The 22,772-nt window shown below is 46.1% G+C and overlaps 1 protein-coding gene across 1 annotated transcript in view; it reads left to right on the forward strand.

Moving 5' to 3' along the window:
- The first annotated feature begins 11,302 nt into the window (after positions 1 to 11,302).
- Positions 11,303 to 22,772, forward strand: part of LOC119373411 ((Lyso)-N-acylphosphatidylethanolamine lipase) — a 64,458-nt gene continuing 52,988 nt past the window's right edge. The window contains exon 1 of the mRNA XM_037643448.2: positions 11,303 to 11,665. Within this exon, the coding sequence (XP_037499376.1) occupies positions 11,646 to 11,665 (20 nt within the window). The 5' untranslated portion in view covers positions 11,303 to 11,645. The remainder of the gene's footprint in view (positions 11,666 to 22,772) is intronic.

Below are 22,772 nucleotides of genomic sequence, written 5' to 3' on the forward strand. Positions count from 1 at the left end.
ATAATAATAATAATAATAATCTCCCGAAACCTTCCTTGTGGTGACCAGGCACACTGAATTTGCAGGGACAATATTCTCAAGCGTGGACAGAAAGGGGCGAAAATTACGCATCACTAGTATGAAATATCCACAACATTTTAAATGGAGAATACACGTGGCGACCCCTTACATAGTCGTTCGGAAAAATAATTGCTCCCCCCGGTTAAATTAACTCTAAATGAATACAGTTCTTGTGCCCATTCTTTTGCTCATTTTTCAACGCTTTTTCAACAGTCTTCTGTCGACCAACTGTGGCGTTCCTTCAAGGACATGGTTACTCATTGTATGTAGTAACTGGAGAGGGACCACGAACAGTCCGAAACATAGGCTCGAATCCTGCTTTATTACAAAGGAGACAGACATATATTCAGGACAGAGACACATACAGAACGCCCCCCCCCTCCCCTCGGGTAAAAAGAACAGAACGAAACTGAAACTGAAAACACATTACAACATTGTATTTGTAATTTTAACGTGATAGCGTTAAAGAGCTCATTTCGCAGAAATTCCGGTATCGGCGTCTTTAGCTGTCAGCGAAAAATCGAGAAAGATGCAAATAAAATAAATAATCAAAATCTTCGGTTCGAGTGAGAACCAAACCCAGTCCTGCGCGGCAAGCAGGTGTTCTACCACAGAGATACGCTATTGCTTGAAACTGCTTTGAAAAAAAAAAAAAAACACTATATGAATGTCATGTAGCGGAAGGAGTCTCCTTAACGCATGTAATATTGCGTAGCAGAAGCGTAGAATCGCGCCAGGCGTCACAACATGTGAACTGCGCAACGAGTGGGTGTTTTAAAGGCCCACCCATTACAAAGCGCTCCGACATATTGAATCATCATCAACTGCAAAAGCGTCAACAAAGTGAGCAGCTGCGTAGATTCGCGTGTTGCTTACGGACGCGTAGTGGGCCGTTCGCCCATCAATTAATTATGGCGTAGTGGGCACTTAACAACTGTACTTGCAGTAGGCATTCTTGGATAGTTTGAAGCGGCCAATGTTACGCGCACAGATGTTCGTTTCCTTCCGGCACGGTTGAGGCATGCACCGAGAACCGAAGCTATAGACGATTTTCCGCAGCTGGTTTATTAAATCAAACTAGATGTCGCCACTGGCGCCACCGCACCGTGGCCGTCCCCCTACCGTGGCCGTCTCCAAGGCCATCGCCCTGCCGTGGCCTTCGGCAGCGCTGCTCAATATGCCTCCATCCGTGTCGCGTCGTCTGCTCGGCGTTCCCATAGCGTCTGCACGCACACGAGTAAAAGCGAGCAGACGGCGCAGACGGCAGCGCCGGAAAAGTAAACATGGCGGCACCTGTGGATGTAGTTTCCTTCCGCCTCGAATTTATCACGTCGTCGTCCTGTGCTGTGTGGCCCGTAAGTTAAAAAAACTACGCATTTATTTGCTTTATATTCGCGTCCTGAAGCTTCGAGAGCGATGTACTCGTCGGTATTTTGCAGTATTTCCAAGATTAATTCTCATATTATCCGAGACAAAGCTTAGCAGGCATGGCTAGATAAACACAGCTGATCGCAATAATAAAGACAAAGCATACCTGACGTTTCTTCTCCAGCGTGAGCTGACACAAAGCGATGGCCGATTTTGCCATTTATTTATTGCTGTGAGGACAGTGGGCGAGTAGCAAACGCGAGTTCGGATCGAAGCGGGGTGTCGCGTCTGCATGGGTGCTGCCATGTTGGCTTGTAACCCCAGCTACTGGCGGTTGCTAATACAACAATTAAAGACATACACCATAAATACGACGCAGATTAAACATATCCCTTATCGTTGTGGCGTGGTACGTACCAAACAAACGCAAATGTCTCAACGTTTTCAACTCTGAGGTGAACACATGTAGAACTATGTTTTGCTGCGCAAGCATGTGACTTGCTTACATACACCCTGCAGCTACCAGCTTGTGTAGTACGGCCACGGCCGCTTCGCTGGCCCAATGCGTTGGCTGGGGCAAATGGCTGGGGGAAGGCCAGTTACGATCACGTGATCAAACATGGCAGCGCCCGTGCGCCGCTGCTAGTACACTCTACCGCTGCGGAAAATCGTCTATAAACTCGCGGACAACTTTTCTTGGCAATGAAGGAAAGGCTACGGGGGCGGAGCTACTGCACATGTACTGCTCCGCGAAGTAGTCCGGTTCGGCGCGCGTTTCGAATTTACTATTGGTTTGTGAACCTTCCGTATCTCCTGTGACGGCCGTTTGATTATTCGAGCGGCCGTCACAGGCTTACACAGCCATTTGTTAGTGAAATATGTCACAAACTCCCTCGGCGAATCGTCGGAAAAGCTGGAGGGTGACGAGCACTCACCTGAGGACGAAGACGCCATTTTGACTGTGAGGTGCACGTAAAAGGTGCGACGTTTTCAGAGGTCCAAAAACGCGAAATGACACTGCATAAAGCAAAACAAATATAAATATCTCCTTGGTGCGCGCTGACCATTTTTTTCAAACAGCGCCCCGTAGAAAATACAGTAATGTTGTTTCTTTTATTCTCACGCAGAAAACATGGACGCAATTGTGGGACTATAATCTTCAGCGGTAGCACACGCGTAGTTCGGCTCTCTAGCCTTCCCTTCATTGCCAAGAAAAGTTGTCCGAGAAGGCGATGCGCGCGGGGCCCGATTACGCTATGGCGTTCTGCTCTTGAAGGCGAAGCTCAAGTGTCCTCCAAGTTTTTTGTTGTCCATAAGCGCAATGTATTAAATCACTCGAACACCTGTGCTGCAAGAAATCGTACGCCTCGTACGTAAACTGAAAAAGGAAAATAAAAAGGAACACAGAAAATTTGACGGTCATTCACTCGCACAGACAAGATAGCTAAGATGCGTCTAAATCTAAAAGTCAGTTTGAAAAAAAAAATCGAAAGAAAAATTTCAAAGCGAAGTTCTGAAGAAGTTTCTTCTGACGCCACCAGAACCTCTGTCGGTACGTTTCGCCAAAAGAAAAACAAAAGAAGAAAAATTTAGTTTCGAGCATATGGATAAACAGTGAATTGTAACTGATAAGAGGGCAATAGCAGAAGCATTGAATGATTACTTCTGCTAGGTTCACACATGTGATACTCACCCCCAATTTTGCCACTTCTGACGTAATACCGCCTATCAAGGATGTTTTCATCTCCGAAGAACGCGCTAGAGGTAGATGCTATACCGAACGTCATTCGGTATATAATATTGATGTCTGGTGATAACATAGCGTTTAAACGTCGCACCGTTTGTGTCCCACCAACATGGCAAACGATTCTCGGGGTAAATCAGCTCAGTGAAACGGTATGTCTATGACGTTGCAGCGGTGATTGATACGCATGTTCGAATAGCTATTATATTATTAGGTTTCGAAAAAAAGAAGCCTTCGATTATTTCGGTGGAGACCAGCATATTTTTCTATGAGAATGCGGTGTGTAACCAACGATGTTGTAAGCTCAAACTCTCACTTCGGGCTACCAGGTGCTCCACAAGGTTCTATTTTAGGGTCGTTGTTTTTCCTGTCATTTATCAACAACATGCCACAAAATTTACATGTAAAAATATAACTTTACATTATATGAGGAAATTCGCGGAACGAACGATCAAAAAATTTTAAACACACCGTTAGCCACCCTGATAACACGGTGTACGTGGGGATTGACTGATGACATGTAAATAATAAAAAAAAAACCGTTGCTACGAAATTCACACGGAAGAACGATAGTTTTTGTTTACTTAGCCCATCGATGGTCGTTCCCTGTTAGAGGTCTGCATCATAAATATTTAGGTAGAATACTCGCATATGGCATAATTGAAAAATTGAAATGACCATATTGAATACAGCGAAAAAAAAAGAGCTATATGAAAAAAAGCTTGGTTACCTGAGAATGGAGACGATCATTCCACATCGAGCATTAAATTTTTCACATATAGGACGTTTATCATTTATTAGATAGCTGATAGAATATGCAGCTGTTGTGTGGGATTCCTTGACTGTGTTCAACATCGAATACTGGAAAGGGTCCAATGAAAATCCGTCCGTTTTGTCTCCAATTGTCACAGCGGGCAGTCGTCACCTTCGTTCCTTTCACACACACAAAAAAAAACAAAAAAACACGGAGCACCAAAATCTACGAACTACGTAAAGACTGGACTTCTTCATTTACTTTTTCTTGGTGAAATTGGAAATAAGGCGTCATATATTAGATGAGTATCCGAATGTGCCGTGCGCTCACGTCAGACTCCATTGTCGTTAAGCGACAGAAAAATCTAAAGGGGCACACGCCATCGAAAAACGTGCTTTCGCTGGTATAGCAAAGCGCTCCAGCCTTTGTTATACTAAAAAATGCGAGAAAGAGGCAGATTAATCTGAAGAACTGCAGAGGGAAAAAAGTTAGTAAGCCCACGAAATCTAAGAAGAAAAAAAAAAACCAACACACAACTACCCTCACCGTGAGAAGCGGCAGTCGCAAGTTTACTTAAGTTCCGTTCCGTCACATATAGGGCAGTCTTTTTTATTCGGACCAGTGTTTCCCCTAACTGTCGCTATCACGTATGAAACGTAAGGCAACAGATGCCCAATTATAAATAAATATAAAAAAATCACAGCATATACACGGAGTGAATGATGATGAGTGGGCGAAGCTGCCTAGGTTCATCGGTAAACCGTGAATCTTCCGTGAATTCTGCCCAGTACATCATCACCGACGTGAGATCGGGCGCGTTTATACTAAAGGTTCGATGAGTTATGACGACTTGCAGCTCACTTTAATTTTACATGTACGCTGTGAATTTTCATTGTTTAGAAAACCATTGCTTTAGAAAACATCTGGCGTCTTTCGTTAAGCAGCTGGCGTCTTTTCGTTTTGGTTTAGAAACATCTGGCGTTCTTTCGTTTTGCTTTTACAAAACATCTGGCGTCTTTCGTTGGTTTATTTCATCAATCAATGGCGTTTTGAACAAAATTTTTATTGTTTAATCACGCACAGGAGAAATCTCACCAGGCACTACCTTGAAGGTAAACAATGGCTGCTAATGGGAATGAGAGACAGAAGAAGTCGGCTTTTAGCTAACACTTACACTTCTACTTCTACTAACGTTTCCTACTGGAACATGCCAATGGCTGCTAATGGGGAATGAGAGACAGAAGAATTCGGCTTTTAGTTAACGCGCACGCTGCGAATTTTTTATTGTTCAACAGCGCACAGGAAAAATCTCCCACCGGCACCACCTTGGAGGTCAAAGCGTAAGACTGGTTACGCACTACGACTACTACGACTACGACTACGAGGGACGAACGGGTGCCGCCTTAAGGAGCTTCGCCCTTTCCTTTCTCCCTCTTCTCTCTCTCTCTTTCAATACGACCATCGCAAATATTGTTGTCTATATCACCGAGACACACGAGACAGGATAGTGGACGACACGAGCACTCGCGTCTCTCGCGTCGTCATCACACAGTTGTAATATAGTGGGTGTGGGCCTATCGTTGTTTTTAACGGTTATCGTTTACGACGGACAAATCTCTGAAATGAGCGTTTTCTAAAAACACATTGCGCGTCAATTAGTCAATTTTTGCAGTCACACCTTAATCGTTGCTATTTTTCCTTTAACTTTTTTTTTATTTCGGCACGTAGATTTTTTTATTTGTGGGCACAATAAATCTCACAGAAAAAAATAACGTGTTCCGCGACTATCTGTCTACAATACTTTTAGGAAGGAAAAAGAAGCGTATTAAAACTAAGAAGTCTGGGCTGAATTTACAAATAATTATTGCGCTCGTTCTTTTATATGTTTGTCTTTGTGTTAAATCATTAGATATAACTTTAAAACTTCATATCGAACAAGTCTTGGCCGATCCCCCAGTGTGGGTATGAGCCATGTGTAGAGGCGGATGATGATGATCATCATCATCATCGTCGTCATCATCTAAGAATTTGTTGACGCCTCAAGAGGATGCCGTTAAGAGGACAAGAAAGACGTTCAGCGCTAGGCGGCGCGCTGGCGGCGAGGAGGCTTGGTGCACAAATCCCACGAAGCTTCTCCTTTCGCACGGTTCAGCTGGGTGAGTTCTTCCTCATGGATCTCGAACTGGAACCGCGCCATTACTCTGAGGCTGACTGTCACCAGCATGTGAGTCGGCTTTCACGTATCGTAGACGCGAACTCGCTCTTTCAGACATCTCAAAGCTGACCTCTAAATCAACACGGACGTTCAAACAAACGGTGTAAAGGGGAAAAAAAAAAAAAAAAGACGCATCTATGCGGGCGTAACAGGCGCGTATGAGTCATTCGTGGTAGCTTGCCAAAATCTTTTACGCAAAATGTAATCAATTAACTGTACACGCTATCACTAACTGAGCGCCGGTGAACGGCGTATAAGAGATACGTAGCACTTAAAGGGGCCCTGCACCCATATTTTACTCTCCGATTTTTACCTCGGAACGCGTTCCTTGTATCGTCCTGAGATGAATGGAAAAAGAATTTTGGAGATAGACGCACGAAAACGGAAGTTATTGAACTTACAAATTCAAAATAAAAGCAGACGACAGAAATTGGCGTACCCTTTCGTATTTCACTCGTCCAGTGACGTGTCATTGGAGTTTTGTCTGCTTCCAATCAAAACGCGACTTACATTTTGCCATACCGGAACCCCGCAGCACATGGTGGCCTTCTAGTCGCAAGCGGGCGCCGCTCCTTTTGGCGGCTTCTGTGCCGCACAAGTTAGCAGATGACTGTATCAATGTATGCTGACATGAGAGGGAAGAACGGTAGGCCGGTAGGCGGGAGGACGTTCGAACGTTTCAGAACGATGAGCTCCTCCGACTGGACGGACCTTGAACGTGAACTCCTACGGAGAAGCGAAGCGCTAAGCGTCGTTCCGTATAACGACACGCCGCTGGAAATTTCAGCACCGTCACCGAGAGCGAACCATGAGGAACGTGCACACAATCAAGTTTACTCAACACAGTGCTGGCAGGTGACAAATACCAAAGACGACACCAGCAGTTGATGGTAGGTACGCAAACACACCTAGACACCTCGAGCACATGGAAAATCTGTGTAAGGTAGAAATGCAAAGCACAGTGTATTGATGAAGGCTGCGCCTTGAGTAGGCCGTTCGGCAGCGCCATCTGTGTCGCAGTTTCTGATAAGTTAAAATCGATGCACAAATTGGTGTCCTTTTCGCATCTGTAACGAGCATTAAACACATTAAAATGAGTAAATTCCACATACTGAGTATGTCGCAAGCGTGTACTATACATTATTTATTTCCCACCATTCAAAGCGAACAGCATAAGTCACGCACGCTACCTCACTTCCTGTAACAGAAATTGTCGTTATACTACCCTGCAATCGGCGCGGAAACCCATTTCGGAAGCAAATTAAAATATCAAACTCTTCGTTCTCGCCGCTTTCGTTGGTGCCACAGCAGTCATCAAGACCCATAGAAAGCAAACGGTCGATAAAAACAACGTGCGTAATTGAGGGTGCAGGGCCCCTTTAAGAGTAAGAATAGGGAGCAAGCGGGTGAAGCCGACATATTTATTACTGACCGATATAGCCTGTCGAGTCTTCTTTCTCTTGATCTAAAGTTTGACATTAAGACTAGGAAGAGACGCACAGGTCGTGTAGCGCGTGGTAATATAGATACCCAGTAATATCTTAATGTAGCAAAACGGATACTAAGGCACTCGACAAACAGTCGACAGAGAAAAGCAGTCGACGAAGGAAGAGGACTAGGCACACGTACGGGTCGTGTCGAGGTTAGGAACTCAGCACAGATAAGATTAAGTTGACTGACGCAAGACACTGACAATTGGAGACTTGTGGTCGCTTCGGGTTGCCCGGCGGCTCCTAACACGTATTCCTTGTCAACGGACAGGAGGAAGTGTTCGGTGTAATTCCCGACAGTCTTAGCATCGCGTACGATAGCCATATGCATTCAAATAATGGGAAAGCTGTCGGCGGGGCGTAGTCAGAAATTTTTTTCGGAGGGGGGGGGGGGGGGGGGGAGGTCCGGTTCCCCTTTATGTATGTTTGCGCGTGTATGTAGGCCTGCACATACAAAATGTAAATATATTCGGGAGAAAGAGGGGGGGGGGGTGGACCCCCCTGAAATTGGCGTAGCGTCTCTGGCACAGTCAATGGCTGCCGGCAGCTATTCGGTTCTTCGGGGTAACTTCGCGGAGAGACGCGCGCAAACCACTCCTATGGCACAGGCAGTCAACCATTTACTCCTACCATTGGAAACCGACACGAAAACTTGACGGACATCTCGAGACCGGACGTGACCCGGATAGTCAAAGCAGTTCGAAGATATCCCACCTCAAGAAAACCTCGGAGGCACAGTTATCCAGCCAACTCGGCCACGTCTCGGTCTAAATCCTCACCCACGCTTCATGCGCAAACAGCGAGCTTCGCGTGTCGCCTGGCTGTGGAAAACATTTCACAAAGGTCCAATGAGGCTATACTGAGGCACTGCGGGCAATAATGAGGCATTGCGGGCAACATTCATGAGTCCTACGTACAGCATCAATGAAAGGACAGCATGTGTCGTGTGATGAATGAAACTAAATAGGAAGTATAAACTGAAAGTAGCACAAGGCGTATGATCCAGCGTCGAGTCATGACGACAAGCAAATAGAACAGTTCTGTGAGGATGTTGAGTTAGCAAGGTTGTAGAGGGCGATGATCGCTCTCAGCCTGGAGAGAACAAGAGCAACATTATTCGTAAAAAAAAAAAAAAAAATCCGGGCCAACCTAGATGCCGTCGGGGTAAAAATCGATGAATTTAGAATTGCCTTTCAAAACAAATACGATGCTTTAGAGCAAGTAGATGAAGACATCAAATGAATGAACGAAACCGTAACTAGACTTACCTTTGAAGCCGAAGTTAAAGTTAGAAATAAAGCGGCAACAAAATAAGTAGGGAAGCTCTCCCAAACCCCAAAAGATCTAATAAAGAATAAAAAAGAGATCAAAGTGACTACCTCAAGGGATAAAATAAAATTTGCTGAATTGTGAGTGCTGATCAACAAGCCAGTGATATAGATAGTTACAACGTAAAAGAGCTACAAAGAATAAAGGCGTAATACTTGCTGTGAATTCTTTACTGAAGAAAGAAAAAGAAAAACGTAATGATGTAATATTTGTACAGGGCTTCTGCAATGTATAAGGCAGTGGAAATGGTGGCTCTAAAATTTCAAGCTTTAATATTTGCGGCAGTGCAACGATCACTATACGAGAGATACTGAAAATGCCCACCACCGGTATCAAGACACGTATGCACACGACCCCTAAAATGCAAACACAGGCGGTCTCAGAACAGCTCGGAACACGCTGCTGCCACTGGACGCGTGCAGCTTGCGGCAGAAATTTCTAAAATTGCCCCACAGCATACGCCCATGGAATGCAGATACGTTCGGCCAACTGAAGATACCTTTGTCACGCTGGTATCCACGAATTTCGGGCGAGCGAAGCATTGTCGATATATGGAGAAGCACTCAAGAGGGCACACGTTTATCATTTTTATAACGGCACGACACGACGAACCGCAGAATTTGGAGCCGAAGGTGTTCACTTCGGCCTGCATTACGCCCCACAAATTATGTAGCTTAAACACAGGCCGATGGTTGTTCTTTGAAGACGACTGGAAGCAAAAGTACTCTCAGTGAGTTGACAGTGGAATTCAGGTTGTATTATTTCGACCTTACCGCTGAATCCATCTTCGGGATATCTTTGACGTGAAGTGTATTATCCAAAGGTTAAATGATCGTGCGCATTCTCTGTCAAAAGAATAATAGTGTTAAAACCCTCACCTATAATCCAACCCTCATGGTTCACGAGGGACCGCTCTCAGCCTGTTAATTATGAACTTGCTTGCAACTCGATCTGTGCACGCACTGATCAAGTCAGCACGAGATCCGTGGCGTTAGAACTCAACGCCACACACAAGTCTTGTAAGATTTGAGGCCAGTTATGGTATTCAAAACTAATCGAAACAAGGGAGGCACAAGAGAATGCGATACCGAAAAGGCAGTGTGGCCAAATTTAGGTTACGCTCGAAGGTGGGCGGGCGCGCTGAGTTCAGCAGACGACAGTTGGCCTCTACCGGAAGTGGGTCATCTCTTTGAAAACTCGCAACGAAGTTTTTCCATATTTCAGCCTGTTCATTTAACTACAACAACTATTGTACACAGTGTCAACGGGAACAAGCGCATCTGATCCAAACACCGCTCTTGATTTATGTCGGCTATTGTCCAATAAGCATGCTATGCCTCTTGCGACGTAATCAGGCAGATCCGCGAAGTCAACGTGCCCACCGACGAGAGTGAGAACCAGCCTCTGTTTGAAAAGAGGGTGCCCGAGGAAACGGCAACTTCGCGCTCCGCTTGTGGCCTTTGCGCGGCGCGCACGACTGTAATATTCGGCAGAGCAGTTCGTAGCCGTGTCAGCTTTCCGCAGGATGTGTTTTTTCAACAAGCCCAAGGGGTGCTTCATGACCCCTTGAAGTCGATGCCTAGAGCCGCAGCCACTCATTTCACCCCGGTCCGCGCGCACGCGTCTTTCGCTCGATGTACGGTTGAGAGCGCTGCAATACGGTAGCGCACGAGCGCAGTCACGTGGCTTTATTTCATATTTCGCGGGCTTTCTTCACACGCCGGAAAGAATCGCCACGTAGCATGTAGTACGCTGCCACAAAAAATTAGATCGGTCGTTTTGGAATACCCCAACGTTACGACATGCACTTGGCCCTAAAGTTATTAAAAATTTTGCATATAGTTGATCTTAGTTAATGAACTAATCAAACGCAATATAAGAATATCTCTAACGATGGTCACGTGACGCCAAACCTTATATATCATCGGTTTCGTTCAGTTGCGGTTAACCACTTTTTTTTCCAAATCTTTGGTCCTATAGTTACGGGAAGCACCCAGTATATGTAATGAAATATTCCGCTCGTTATTTCCGCTCATCGGGTCAGGCGACTGCGTTTCTGGGGACACTGAGTCTTTTTCTGAAACGTCTGTCATTCGTTCTTATGCAAGCACTGCCTGCGAAGCACGAAAAACAAAACAAAACAAAAAACAAACCCGCAAGCCTGTAGGAAAGCGAGATGGATTGCACGCCCACCACTCGCGTCTGGGTTGGCGTTACCCGAGTTCCCCGGGGCGTCAGGGCCGAAGACGCGCGGTCTGTGACCACCAGCCGGTCAGGCGGCTGCGGCGCACAGGTTTCTCGCCAGCGACGAGGGGCGCGTGCCAAAACACGCCAGATCGGCCGTGTCGCTGACATACGACGCATCATTCCGCGCCCGAGTGGTTTCAGATAGTCCAAGGGCTGCGATCTCAAGGGACGCCACAGAAGGGGTTTGCCTCTCTTATCGCACAAAAGTGTTCCGCAGCATTTATCGTTCGCGTGACGACGCGCGTTGGCACCCGCGCGAGCTTTCTCGCTGGGCCAGCTTCTTCTGAACTATTGCCACCGTCCGAGGGAAAGCAAACAGCAAACACGGGCGTGGGCCGTCGCCGGCGTCCCTCCTGAGAGGCTCGAGCGCCGAACCGTGGGGACCGACTGACAGACATCGAGGCAAGCCGCCGCGTTGGCTCACCGGTCTTCTTCACGATGCTCACCAGTATGATGAGGTACCTGTGATCGCTTTCTTCGGGTGTCCGCCTGATTTTATTTACGACCACACCAGTCACTTGAGGATCGCGACTGCGGTCGAAGCCCTTAAACTTAAGACACGGTCTTATGTCGCTTAAATTTGAGCGTCACAAATGAACGGGACCGCCAGATATGCACTAACGAAAGCAAGCATTCATTCGTGCGGTTCGGTGACTGTCCGTGTAAAACGTTCCTCTTATTTTAACAACTTCTTGAGATTATACAGCACCCTCAGAAACGGAGAACCTTGACCTGCGTGTGAGAGCCCCGCCACGGTGGTCTAGTGGTTATGGCGCTCGACTGCTGACCCGAAGATCGCGAGATCGAATCCCAGCCGCGGCGGCTGCATTGTCGATGGAGGCGAAAATGTTTGAGGCCCGTGTACTTAGATTTAGGTGCACGTGAAAGAACCTCTGGTTTTTCGAAATTTCCGGAGCCCTCCACTACAGCGTCTCTCATAATCATATTGTGGTTTTGGGACGTTAAACCACAGATATTATTATTATTACCTGCGTGTGAGAGGGCTTCTATATATGTTGGTCAAATTAATTTTCGTTGTGTATGGGGCGGTTTTGGTGCGTGGGATTCCTGTTTTGGTTGTAAGATTTTAATTGCAAATTGCCTGCTTTGTTTGATGACAACAGTACACTCAGTCCTTACAATTAAAATCTCACGTTAAATGCATTCCCGGCCATATAACAAGCCGACAAGCAGCGCACAAGCACCATCTGGTGATGGGTGCACGTTCCGCGTGTGTTGTTGACAAAGGCTGGACGAAGCAACGCTGACGGCGCTGTTTTGTCTCTTTCTTCGCCTAATAGTTTGTGGCTTTTACTAAATATTGTACTCGGCATTTTACTGCTGAATTTACGATGTCCCTCTAATGACAGTTCCTGCAATCGGAACCATTGACGAATACCACTGCACTACTGTTTTACAGGCTCGTAATGGCTACACTCGCCGCTTTTGAAGCAATAACTTTCTTTGGCTGCTTAGGTCATTTTGGATGGTTCGACTATCTCGAATAATAAAACAATGACACATGCCCGGTGACCCAAGTTGTCTGATATATCTTGGGCCACTAGAAATGTGCTGGCTGTTGTCTTGCCGAGCAGACATTGGTCAACGGATATGTGGCGGTATAGGTAACGTTTACTGCTAGCTGTTGCCTGGCCTAGTCGACAATTTGGGTTAGTGTCTAAGCGGCACTGTGTGTTTGTCTGAACAGACGAAAACTTCGACACTGCGTGTATTAGTAAGGGCCCCTTGTTGACAAGTCCTGCAGAATGGATGTGCCACTGCATGCGATACAAACGGCATGTAACCTTACATTTAAAGCGCTAGCGCCCCATTCGCAACCGACACCTCTGTGCGTCGAGCGCGGTCGCTTGATACGCAGTTATTGCAACCAAGTTGCATCCAGGGTGCTAGGGATAGTTTGGGTTGCTACGGAGTTTCAAATGGGGGCGCAGTGACTGCTGCAAGATATGCATACCCTTGTTGTTGACAGTGGCTAGCCGCGTCGTGTGTCCCCCTCCCCCACCCCTCTTTGTTTTTGATGCACCCATAACGTTTTTTGACTACCAAGTTGCGCGTAATGATATGCAAAACACAGGGTGTCGGAACGAAATGTTTTTCGTTTCGGTTTTAGTTTCGTTCACCGCAAAAAGTTCCGTTTCGTTTCTGTTCCTGAACGAAACAAAAAAATGTTCCGTAATGGTTCGTAACGGTTTTTTACGCAAAAATTTGAAGTTAAAGTAATCATAAAAAAAGATTGGATTTGTGATGTAGTTACTTGCCCTCCTCTTTGGAAAGTGGGACAGGGTAAAACACGTTCTTCAGAGGAGCGGAAGCAACTCTACCACGAATTCCTACCAACATTCGCAAAACAGTATTAATTTCAAAGTCATAGTGCTTATTTATTTTCTCAAAAGACAAATACGATTTTTTTTTTAGTGGGCTCAGTGCTTTGTGTCAAGGGAGTGAGCACGATCTCAGAAGCAGCACGTCACTGAGTGTACTCTCTGATGTCCGAGACCGATGTTCTGATAAAAGTATCGCCAGGCCTGCGCGGAACACGCAGCACAGTGTTATGACTGAGGTAGGGCCCATCCGGTGCGCAGCGTAGAATACGGGGTCGTGGCATCCCACCGCTGCCACCACTGTTATGACTGAGGTAGCGTGGCCCATCGCTACCGCCACCGTTATGTTCCGATCTCGTCCCTAAGGCTCGCTGCTGGGAATACGCGTCGTTGCATCCCACCTCTGGAACCGCTGTTGCGACTCGGGTTGCGTGGCCGGTGCGAACACGGGTGTGCATCGTGCTCGGAGTAGTCAGTAAGGGCAAGGTGAAGAAGGAAAAGATTTTATGTACAGACTATTTACATATTTTCGCTCTCAGTCAACATGACTGCCAGCCCGACCACGTCGGCTGGTTCGACTCGGTTCGACCTCGTTCCTCTCCGATCGACGGACCGGTACGGCCTTAAATCGTCTAGCCATCCATTGTCCTGTTGACCGTCCGCCAGTCGCAGGTGTTGACTTCCCCCCATGTTCTCCGAACTGGGATGCGCCGGCATGAGCGGCGCGCAGGTGTCGACTTTTCTCCGAACGGGGATGCGCCGGCATGAGCAGCACGCAGGTGTCGACTTCCCTCCGTAGGTGTCGACTCCCCTCCGTGTTCTCCGAATTGGGATGCGCCGGCATGTCTGCTCCCTCCATCGCCCTCAGGAATGCTGTTCTCAGTCGTTGGGCAGCGTGAAAGCGTGACGACTGGTATCAGCTGTCGGGGCCGGCTGGGCCAAGACGCCGTTTTCCAGGATTCCTCTTTGTCGGAAAGTCGGCGACATTGTGGCCTTTGTGCTGAGGCACAACAACAGTCACAGCGAAAGCTGGAAGAGCGGACTTTGTAGAACCCGTTGTAGATTCTCTTGGGGCAACTAATACAAGTACACATGCAAGGTACCCACTATGCCATAAATCATCGTAATTTTTCTCAAGTAGCGAAGTTCCCACTATGCAATTTTTCGTCATTTTTCAGATAATCGTGGTACCCGCTACACATCTGTAAGGCATGTGCACTTTGTGCTGCGGCTGATGACGGTGAGGAATTATGGCTGAGCACTTTGCAGTGTTGTGGAATGGGAGCCTCTATACCATTCCTGTTCCATTCCGGGGAATTAGGACTTGCCGCTATTCCAGTCCTTTCAATTCCTCAGAATAAATAAACTTATCCCATTCCCACTCCGGGAATGGCCAGGCAGTTCAATTCCATTCCTGTAATTCCTCAAAGTAGGAAGGGCACCTTGATAGTTTTATCGAGTTAAGAATGAACGCCCCATAAAGGTGATGCCATCAGATGCATTAAGAACTGCAAAAGTACGCAAAACACGTTACCAAGGTCGAGGGATAGTAGCTTGGTGACATCTCGTGCAGTACAACCACTGTACTAATTCCCATAGGGGCAGTTCTTCCACTACCTATAGTATTTGCATGGTCAGCATCTTTTAACGAATAGTGATATTTTAATAATGTTTAAGCTTAAATGTGGTAATGCTAAAATGACGACATGGCGTATTTTTATGCTGAAAAAAAGTAGTATTCAAGAAGACTAAGCAGTTTTGCCACGCGTCTGGAGCGGTCGTGAATATGGAGAAAACTAAGATTTGGCTAATGGGGAACAAAACCCTCTAGATCTGCTGGTATTAGTTGGAACAGTGCACCGCTAGGACAACTTCACTGGGCCACACTGCTCGTCAGCACTGATGGTTGTCAAGCGCGCCTCGCAAACATGGATGGGGTGAGGAGAACTTTCTGTGTTCGTCTGTGCGCAGGTATGCAGTGTCTTTCTTGTCCCAAAGGTTAGTTACGTGTGTCAGGTACTAAACTGCTCGTGAGATAAAGATCAGGCTGTGCATAGAGTATTCGCCACTTTCGTGTGGGGGTATCGATGCGAACCAACGCGCAGGGGTATAGTTTGTTTCTCCCTTCACTATCTGCTGGGATAATGCATTTGTTTGTACACTAACTTATGCCTCTGTTTTTAGTAGGCGCGTTGCTTATAAATGTACCGTGCTTGTAATCAGCCAAGCCATTTTAAAAATACTGCTTTATTGTTAAATTCGAGGCTGACTTACTAATGTTTGAAGTTTGAAAAACAGAAGTAGGGGGGGGGGGGGACGAAAACGTGCTCTATTTTCGTAAAAGACGTAATTCCATTCCCATTCCATTGCGTGTAAAAGGCGCTTAATTCCATTCCCATTCCATTCCTCCAAGCGTTGTCCCCATTCCATTCCGGGGTCGTGAAAATGTGGAATGGTTTCGAAGTCATTTCACTTCTGGAGTGTTAACTCTGCAACACTGGGGAAGCATTAAACCACACACTATGCGCTATTAGCATTGTGTGATGACTGGTTGTTATTTTACTCTTCTGCCACGCTATATTACATGTTTAACACGATTCCTTGTCCGACATGACGCCTGTATAGAGTATCTTTGCGAAGCAGTTACAAGCACCAGCGTGGCATTGTGGTGAAAGAACCTACTGTCACGCAGAGGGCGCGGGTTAAAATCCCGTCCGACTCTAGAAATTTGTTTCTCATTCATTTTTTTCTTATTGCACGCGATAACAGTCACGGACACCGGCGGCGGCGGACAACTATGGCGCAAAAATCGGCTGTTGGGATCGCATAATAGCTTTCGCTGTAACAAACTTCAGCGCCGACAATGCCCTCTCCACTTTGGCCTGCGTTACAGGTGTGCAAAAGTCCACTTGCGTTAATATAGACATCTCTGGTTGCCACTGTTTTCGTTTTTCGCACAATTTCAACATATCTTTGCTTTGGAATTCCTGCCTGAGGTACGCGCTAATACTGTACCCTGAGATATGCTCACATTGCACGAGCTCAGTTGTTCCGGATCGCGAAGTTTTCACGTGAACCGAAAAACGATTGAAAAAATTTCGGTTTCACTCTGGAACGAAATAATATATAAAGTTTCGGTTATGTTTTCGTTCCGGTCAAAAATATCGTTTTTTTTTCGTTTTTCGTTTTCGGTTTTCGTTCCGTTCCGACACCCTGCCTAAACATCACAAAAGAAAGCTAACGCTGACATTTACAAACGTTTGAAATTACTTCTTTCACAATTTTTTATTTGTAAGTACACCCAGTTAGCCTCACAGAACAAACGTCAAAGACGGCTTCGAGACGAGTATAGAATCTCGCGGTTTCGAATCGCTCTAATGCGCTCGCGTTGTCTTAATTTCAATGGGAAATAATAGCACTTAATTTAACGGCTATGTCACACGTGACTTATCTGTAGGGGCGTTGCAATGCCAGCTGTCTCGTTGGTTCCTCAGGGTAATAGATAATTAGCAATTGTTTCAATCGGCTGCCGCACCCAGACGTTCATATGACTTGCCAGTACAAAATATTGCGGCATCTTTTGCGTCTAAGAAAGCAACAAAAAATAATCTGTCATAGCCGACCAGGAGAATAATTCCTGAATTCTTAAGTGTTCGTTACATCTCAATCTAGACTCACGAGTGCATGATGATGAACAAGCATTCTTTCGGCAAGAAGTATACAAGGAAAGTGCAATCTAGAAAACAGCACTACCTAATTGCCTCTCTTTTTGAGCTTATGAAATAGTTGTATTATACTGCAAGTGAATCCAGCCCTGTTCATGAACTGAAGGCGTCACGGCGCTTTAGTGAAGCCTATCGGCTATTACATCGGCGATTGGTTGTTTAGCGGACACACTTTCACTCTATAACCTGGTGAAATGAGCGTACGTTGAAATTGTATCATATGCTGGTATCGAGCAATATCATTAAAAAAAAATGTATTTGCTAGGTGAACGTCCCATGCATGCAACACAGGAGCGGGGTATGGCGTTGTAAGAAATAAGTATACCAGATGGATTCCTTGAAGTGCAGCTGAAACTAATCACACGAGAGTGCTTCTGCATTCCGGCTCCATTGTGCGTTGGTAAACTAGATCTAAAAATTCGGCAGATACTACGCCTTGTGGGGATCGGTTTAATGCAAAGCAGTCGGCAAGTGATTGTATACGCTGCATTTTTTGGCTTTGAGCCAAGCGTTACGAGGTCGAGCGACGTGTTTTTGTAAGTGTAGTAGTTGTGTGCACATCGTGGGCTTACCAGGAACGTCGACTACACAGGCGTTTAAAGGGGCCTTCCAACACTATTCAACCCCCCATTTTTTACTTGCGGGTTGCGTAGACTGATAGCTGGGGATAATTTCAGCATAGGTCAAAGCACCGATATCAAATGATTTAGTATTTTAAAGGGACACTAAAGGCAAATAACAATTTATGTCCGAGTGAAAGCTCAATGTATGACAACGTCTAAAACGGCAACAGCAGTGCCCTACTTACAGAGAAATTAAGCTAAATGTATCACACGATAAGCGCCACGAGCGGCACATTTTGGAAATGATCCCGATGACGTGAGAGAGTTCGACTACAATTAATCACTCGTAATCAAACTAGCTGCAATAAAAAAAAGAACCTTCCGTGCATCAAGAGACGCAATAAAATGCTGCTTGTTCGTTTCTGCTTGATTCATGGGAAAAAGAACATCTTTGGCGTTGCCATGGGGAACGGCGCGCGTGGTTCAAAGGTTCCGTTTTCGCTGAACTGCGCTTCGCCCGGCAACCTGCTTCGCTCACGCCGTCGCGTCTCAGTTGTAGTTTCGGTGTCGCGTACTGCCGCGTGTGTTTTGCGCGCTCGTGAAAGTGGCTCTAACTGAAAGTTCGACAAAATGCTGCATGCATGTGATGTTGCCGGATGGTGCACGCCGCCAGTGCACGCCGCCGCGCAGTAAAGGCGGGCAACGTTGGGCACGGCAACAGTGACGTGAAAAAGACCGCTTTCAGGCGGGTGATTTGAAGTGCGCTAAGGCGATGCGGACCGCTAAAACGTGGTTTTATTTCAAAATAAGCACTTCCTTGGCACAAAAGTAGCACTACGAGGTTTCTGGACCGCTAGTTAGCAATCAACGTCGACTTAATAATTGCCTTTAGTGTCCCTTTAAGGTCGAGGCTTGTCCGCCGTTGCGCCGTAGCCAACCGCTAGTATCATCTTGTATAAAATAAATAATAAAAAAATCTTAGGTTCGAGTGAGAATTGAGCCCAGGCCGTCTGCGTGGCAAGCAGGTGTTCTACCACACAGCCACGCTATTGCTTAGAACTGCACTGAAATTAACGTTAATGCTTCACAAACATACGCGTCCAGTGTACAGGTGTCACAGTGAGAGATGTAATATCGCAGTAAAACAGGGTACAAGCGTATATTGCCATGGGGCGTCACACCATGTGAACTGCATAACGAGTTGGTGGTTTAAAGCCGGCCACCCATTACAAAAGCACACTGCGCGTATTCCCACGTAGTGGGTGCATCGCAACTTCGAAAAACTATGACGCGCGTAATTGCTGCTGGTTTAAAGCATGCCACCCGTTACAAATGGCATACACATTAGTGCGTGCATTCTCTTACACCTCGCTTCGAAGCAGTAGCGCTATAACTCGCGGACAACTTTTCTTGGCAATGAATAAAAGACTGCGGGGGCGGAGCTACTGCACATGTACTGCTCCGCGAAGTAGTCCGGTTCGGCGCGCGTTTCGAATTTAGTTTTGGTTTGTGAACGCCATATCTCCCGTGACGGTCGTTTGATTGTTCGAGCGGCCGTCACAGGCTTAGACAAATATTTGTTAGTAAAATTCGTCACAAGCTCCTTCGGCGAGTCGTCGGAAAAGCTGGAGGGTGAGCTAGGGAAAAGCCTGAAGACGAAGACGCCATTTTGACTGTGAGGTGCACGTAAACGGTGCGACGTTTACACAGGCGCAAAAACGCGAAATGGAACTGCATAAGTAAATCAAAGATAAATATTTCCTTGGCGCTGACCCTCTTTTCAAACAGCGTCCCGTAGTAAATAAAGTGATGTTGTTGCTTTTTATTCTCACGCAGAAAACACGGACGCAATTGTAGGACTATATTCTTCAGCGCTAGCACACGCGTAGTTCGCCTCTGTAGCCTTCTCTTCATTGCCAAGTTGTCCGCGAGTAGCGCCCGCTCAAGTTCTTACAAGTCAGGCGTCAGGCACCACATTTGTTACTATGGCAATGACGTCAGCAATACGTTGGAAAGGACAAGCAACAATGGTGTGCAAGCTTCCACTACGTAGAGCTTTCAGCTCATTTCATTGGGGCTCTCTGAAACGTCACAGGGCGAGTGAAATGCGGTCATGTGACCCCGCGAATATCAAATTGAGGGCAGGCATTTTTTTTCTTGTATTTTGCATTTTATAGATCGAATAACTTCGGAGTGCGTGCCGCTATCGCTGCCGCTCTTGCTGCACTAACCTGTCCGTACTTAGTATACGCAACCCACGAGTAAAAAATTGGGCGTTGGAGAGTGTTGGAGGGCCCCTTTAAAGAGTAACTTATGGTCTAACGTAACGTCAGCACTCACGTTAGAGCGCAGATGTCAGTATTATCGAAACGAAGTGCACTTTACGATGCGATGATGTGAATATCATGCCTAATTTTCGTTAGCGCATTCCTCCGGGGTCGAGTAACGCTTGAATATAGCTTGCTGAATTATAGGAATACAAATGTAATGTTTATTAGACTTCTATGAAAGAGTTGCCAACGCTGAAACCACATTTGACGTTAACGCGGCATGAAACCTGTATCATAGGAGTACATATGTAATGGTTATTAATTTGTTGTAAAACTAAATAGCCAGCACTGTAACCACAATTGACGTTACATCGATATTACGCCTGCATACGGTATTCTTCCTAAGCTGTTTCAAGGCCTGCCGTGGCTCTGGGGTAGAATACCTGACTGCCACGCAAAATGCTTGGGTTCGATTCCTTCAGGGATCCTGATTTTTATTCTTTGCAATCGTCGGCTCAACGCTGCCGACGTCGGTTTTTCTTAACGCTCTCGCATTTAAATAACCAATGTCTGTTCTCGCCTTTCCCGGGTAGATAAAAACTGTCACTCGCCTGTGGCGCATACCTGCATACCGCGGCCTGTGGTATACGGGTATGTGCCACACGTGTCTGGAGGAAAGGGTTTGTCGACATACGCGACAGAATTTTCACATTAATCACGTCATGACCAGACAGTCATATTCGCGAAACCCTCTTAGCCTCCCATACAAATTTTGGTCTACACCAAGTTAAGGAGGCGATCACGAGAGCACCCAGACGTAGGCGGCTAGATAGATAGACTGTGGTTCGCTAAGAAATGCTTCGCATTTAAAAAAGCCACACACACACACACACACACACACACACACACACACACACACACGGGTGTGTGTTATGCGGCAGGACTCGGGCCTGTTTTGTTGAAAGTACACTACGAAGGCGCGCACCCTTTTAACGGAGCGCCGAGAAAATTTCGCCAAGTTTTGTCTGGCCCTTTATATCATCAAAGGCACACGTCGCTTTTGTCTGTTAGCTGAAAATATAAATATTCAGGATACCTTACGCCCTCATTAACTAAAGAGTAGGTTCTAAATAGTTGTCTGCTAGACCAGTTGGTGCAGCAGAAGTAAAAACAAATATTACGAGCCCTTCCCCTATCGGGAAAATGGGGGCAAGCGAAGCTTGGCGGGTGTGCGTGCCTGACGTATACCACATTTCTTTCTTTCTTTCTTTCTTTCTTTCTTTCTTTCTTTCTTTCTTTCTTTCTTTCTTTCTTTCTTTCTTTCTTTCTTTCTTTCTTTCTTTCTTTCTTTCTTTCTTTCTTTCCTTCTTTCTCTCTGTCTTTCCTTCTTTCTTTCTTTCTTTCTTTCTTTCCTTCTTTCTTTCTTTCCTTGCTTCTTTCTTTCTTTCTTTCCTTCTTTCTTTCTTTCCTTCTTTCTTTCCTTCTTTCTTTCTTTCCTTCTTTCTATCTTTCTTTCCTTCTTTCTTTCTTTCCTTCTTTCTTTCTTTCCTTCTTTCTTTCCTTCTTTCTATCTTTCTTTCCTTCTTTCCTTCCTTCTTTCCTTCTTTCCTTCTTTCTTTCCTTCTTTCTTTCCTTCTTTCCTTCTTTCTTTCCTTCTTTCCTTCTTTCTTTCTTTCTTTCTTTCTTTCTTTCTTTCTTTCTTTCTTTCTTTCTTTCTTTTCCTCCATGCCAGGAATTTGATCTTCACCCACGTGCTTAGCAGCGCAACACTTCTGTTGCCACAGAAAAAAACGACGGTCACAGTGAAACTATGAAGTGCAACAATGAAATGTGGAAACGTAAAATGACAAGTGATCTCGATTGCCATATCAGAAACGGCTGATTGCCGACAAGCCCGCGATCGAGAGAGCAGCAGTTATGGGAAAACGGCGCATACGAATACGCATGTGACCAGCGCACCTTCGAATGCTTCGTGTACACCCGCATTTCTGTGCACTCGCCGGCGTCAGGTATTTCGCGAATTATGCCACTGCTGCCGCCACCGAAACCTTTAAGTTATAGAAGCTTCGCTTAAAATGGCTGTCTGGCCGTCCCGTCATCGAAAGTAGATGTAAGCATGAAATGGCTGCCAGCAAAGCAGAATGGTTGGAGATGATACTAGCCACAATATTAAAATGCGTATAGTGCATGTTCACAAGGGCACCCCCCCCCCCCCTCCCATACTGCGCACAGGTCCATATGGACGCCATTGCTTCCTGTCACTGTGTGGGATAAATCTTGGGCTTTACCTAGCGTATGCAGCCACGACGCGACGCAGACCTGAAAGTTTACTGAGCCGGAATGAACCTATTTTAAACTGAACCTCGTTGCAAGTCTCGTCTCGGCCAAACACCATCCACGCCGCGCCGGACGCTGGTGCGCCGCCCACAGCGCGGCGTCATCTCTTCAAGCAGGCGGTGCTAAATCCGCACGGCGAAACTCACTGACCGCTGGCATTGAAAAGAGCACAGGCAAAGTGTACATTGCCCTGTATCTGCCTTTGGAAGGTCGCTATTGGAAATGACAAATAAAACTTCAGCGTACTAGAGGTTATCGCTTCAGATATTGTGAACAACCATTAAAGAGACCTCGGAACCAATATTTTTGTAACTTGTTTGGACACTAA

Source organism: Rhipicephalus sanguineus, chromosome 1, assembly GCF_013339695.2.
Source record: "Rhipicephalus sanguineus isolate Rsan-2018 chromosome 1, BIME_Rsan_1.4, whole genome shotgun sequence".
NCBI classification, from domain to species: domain Eukaryota; kingdom Metazoa; phylum Arthropoda; class Arachnida; order Ixodida; family Ixodidae; genus Rhipicephalus; species Rhipicephalus sanguineus.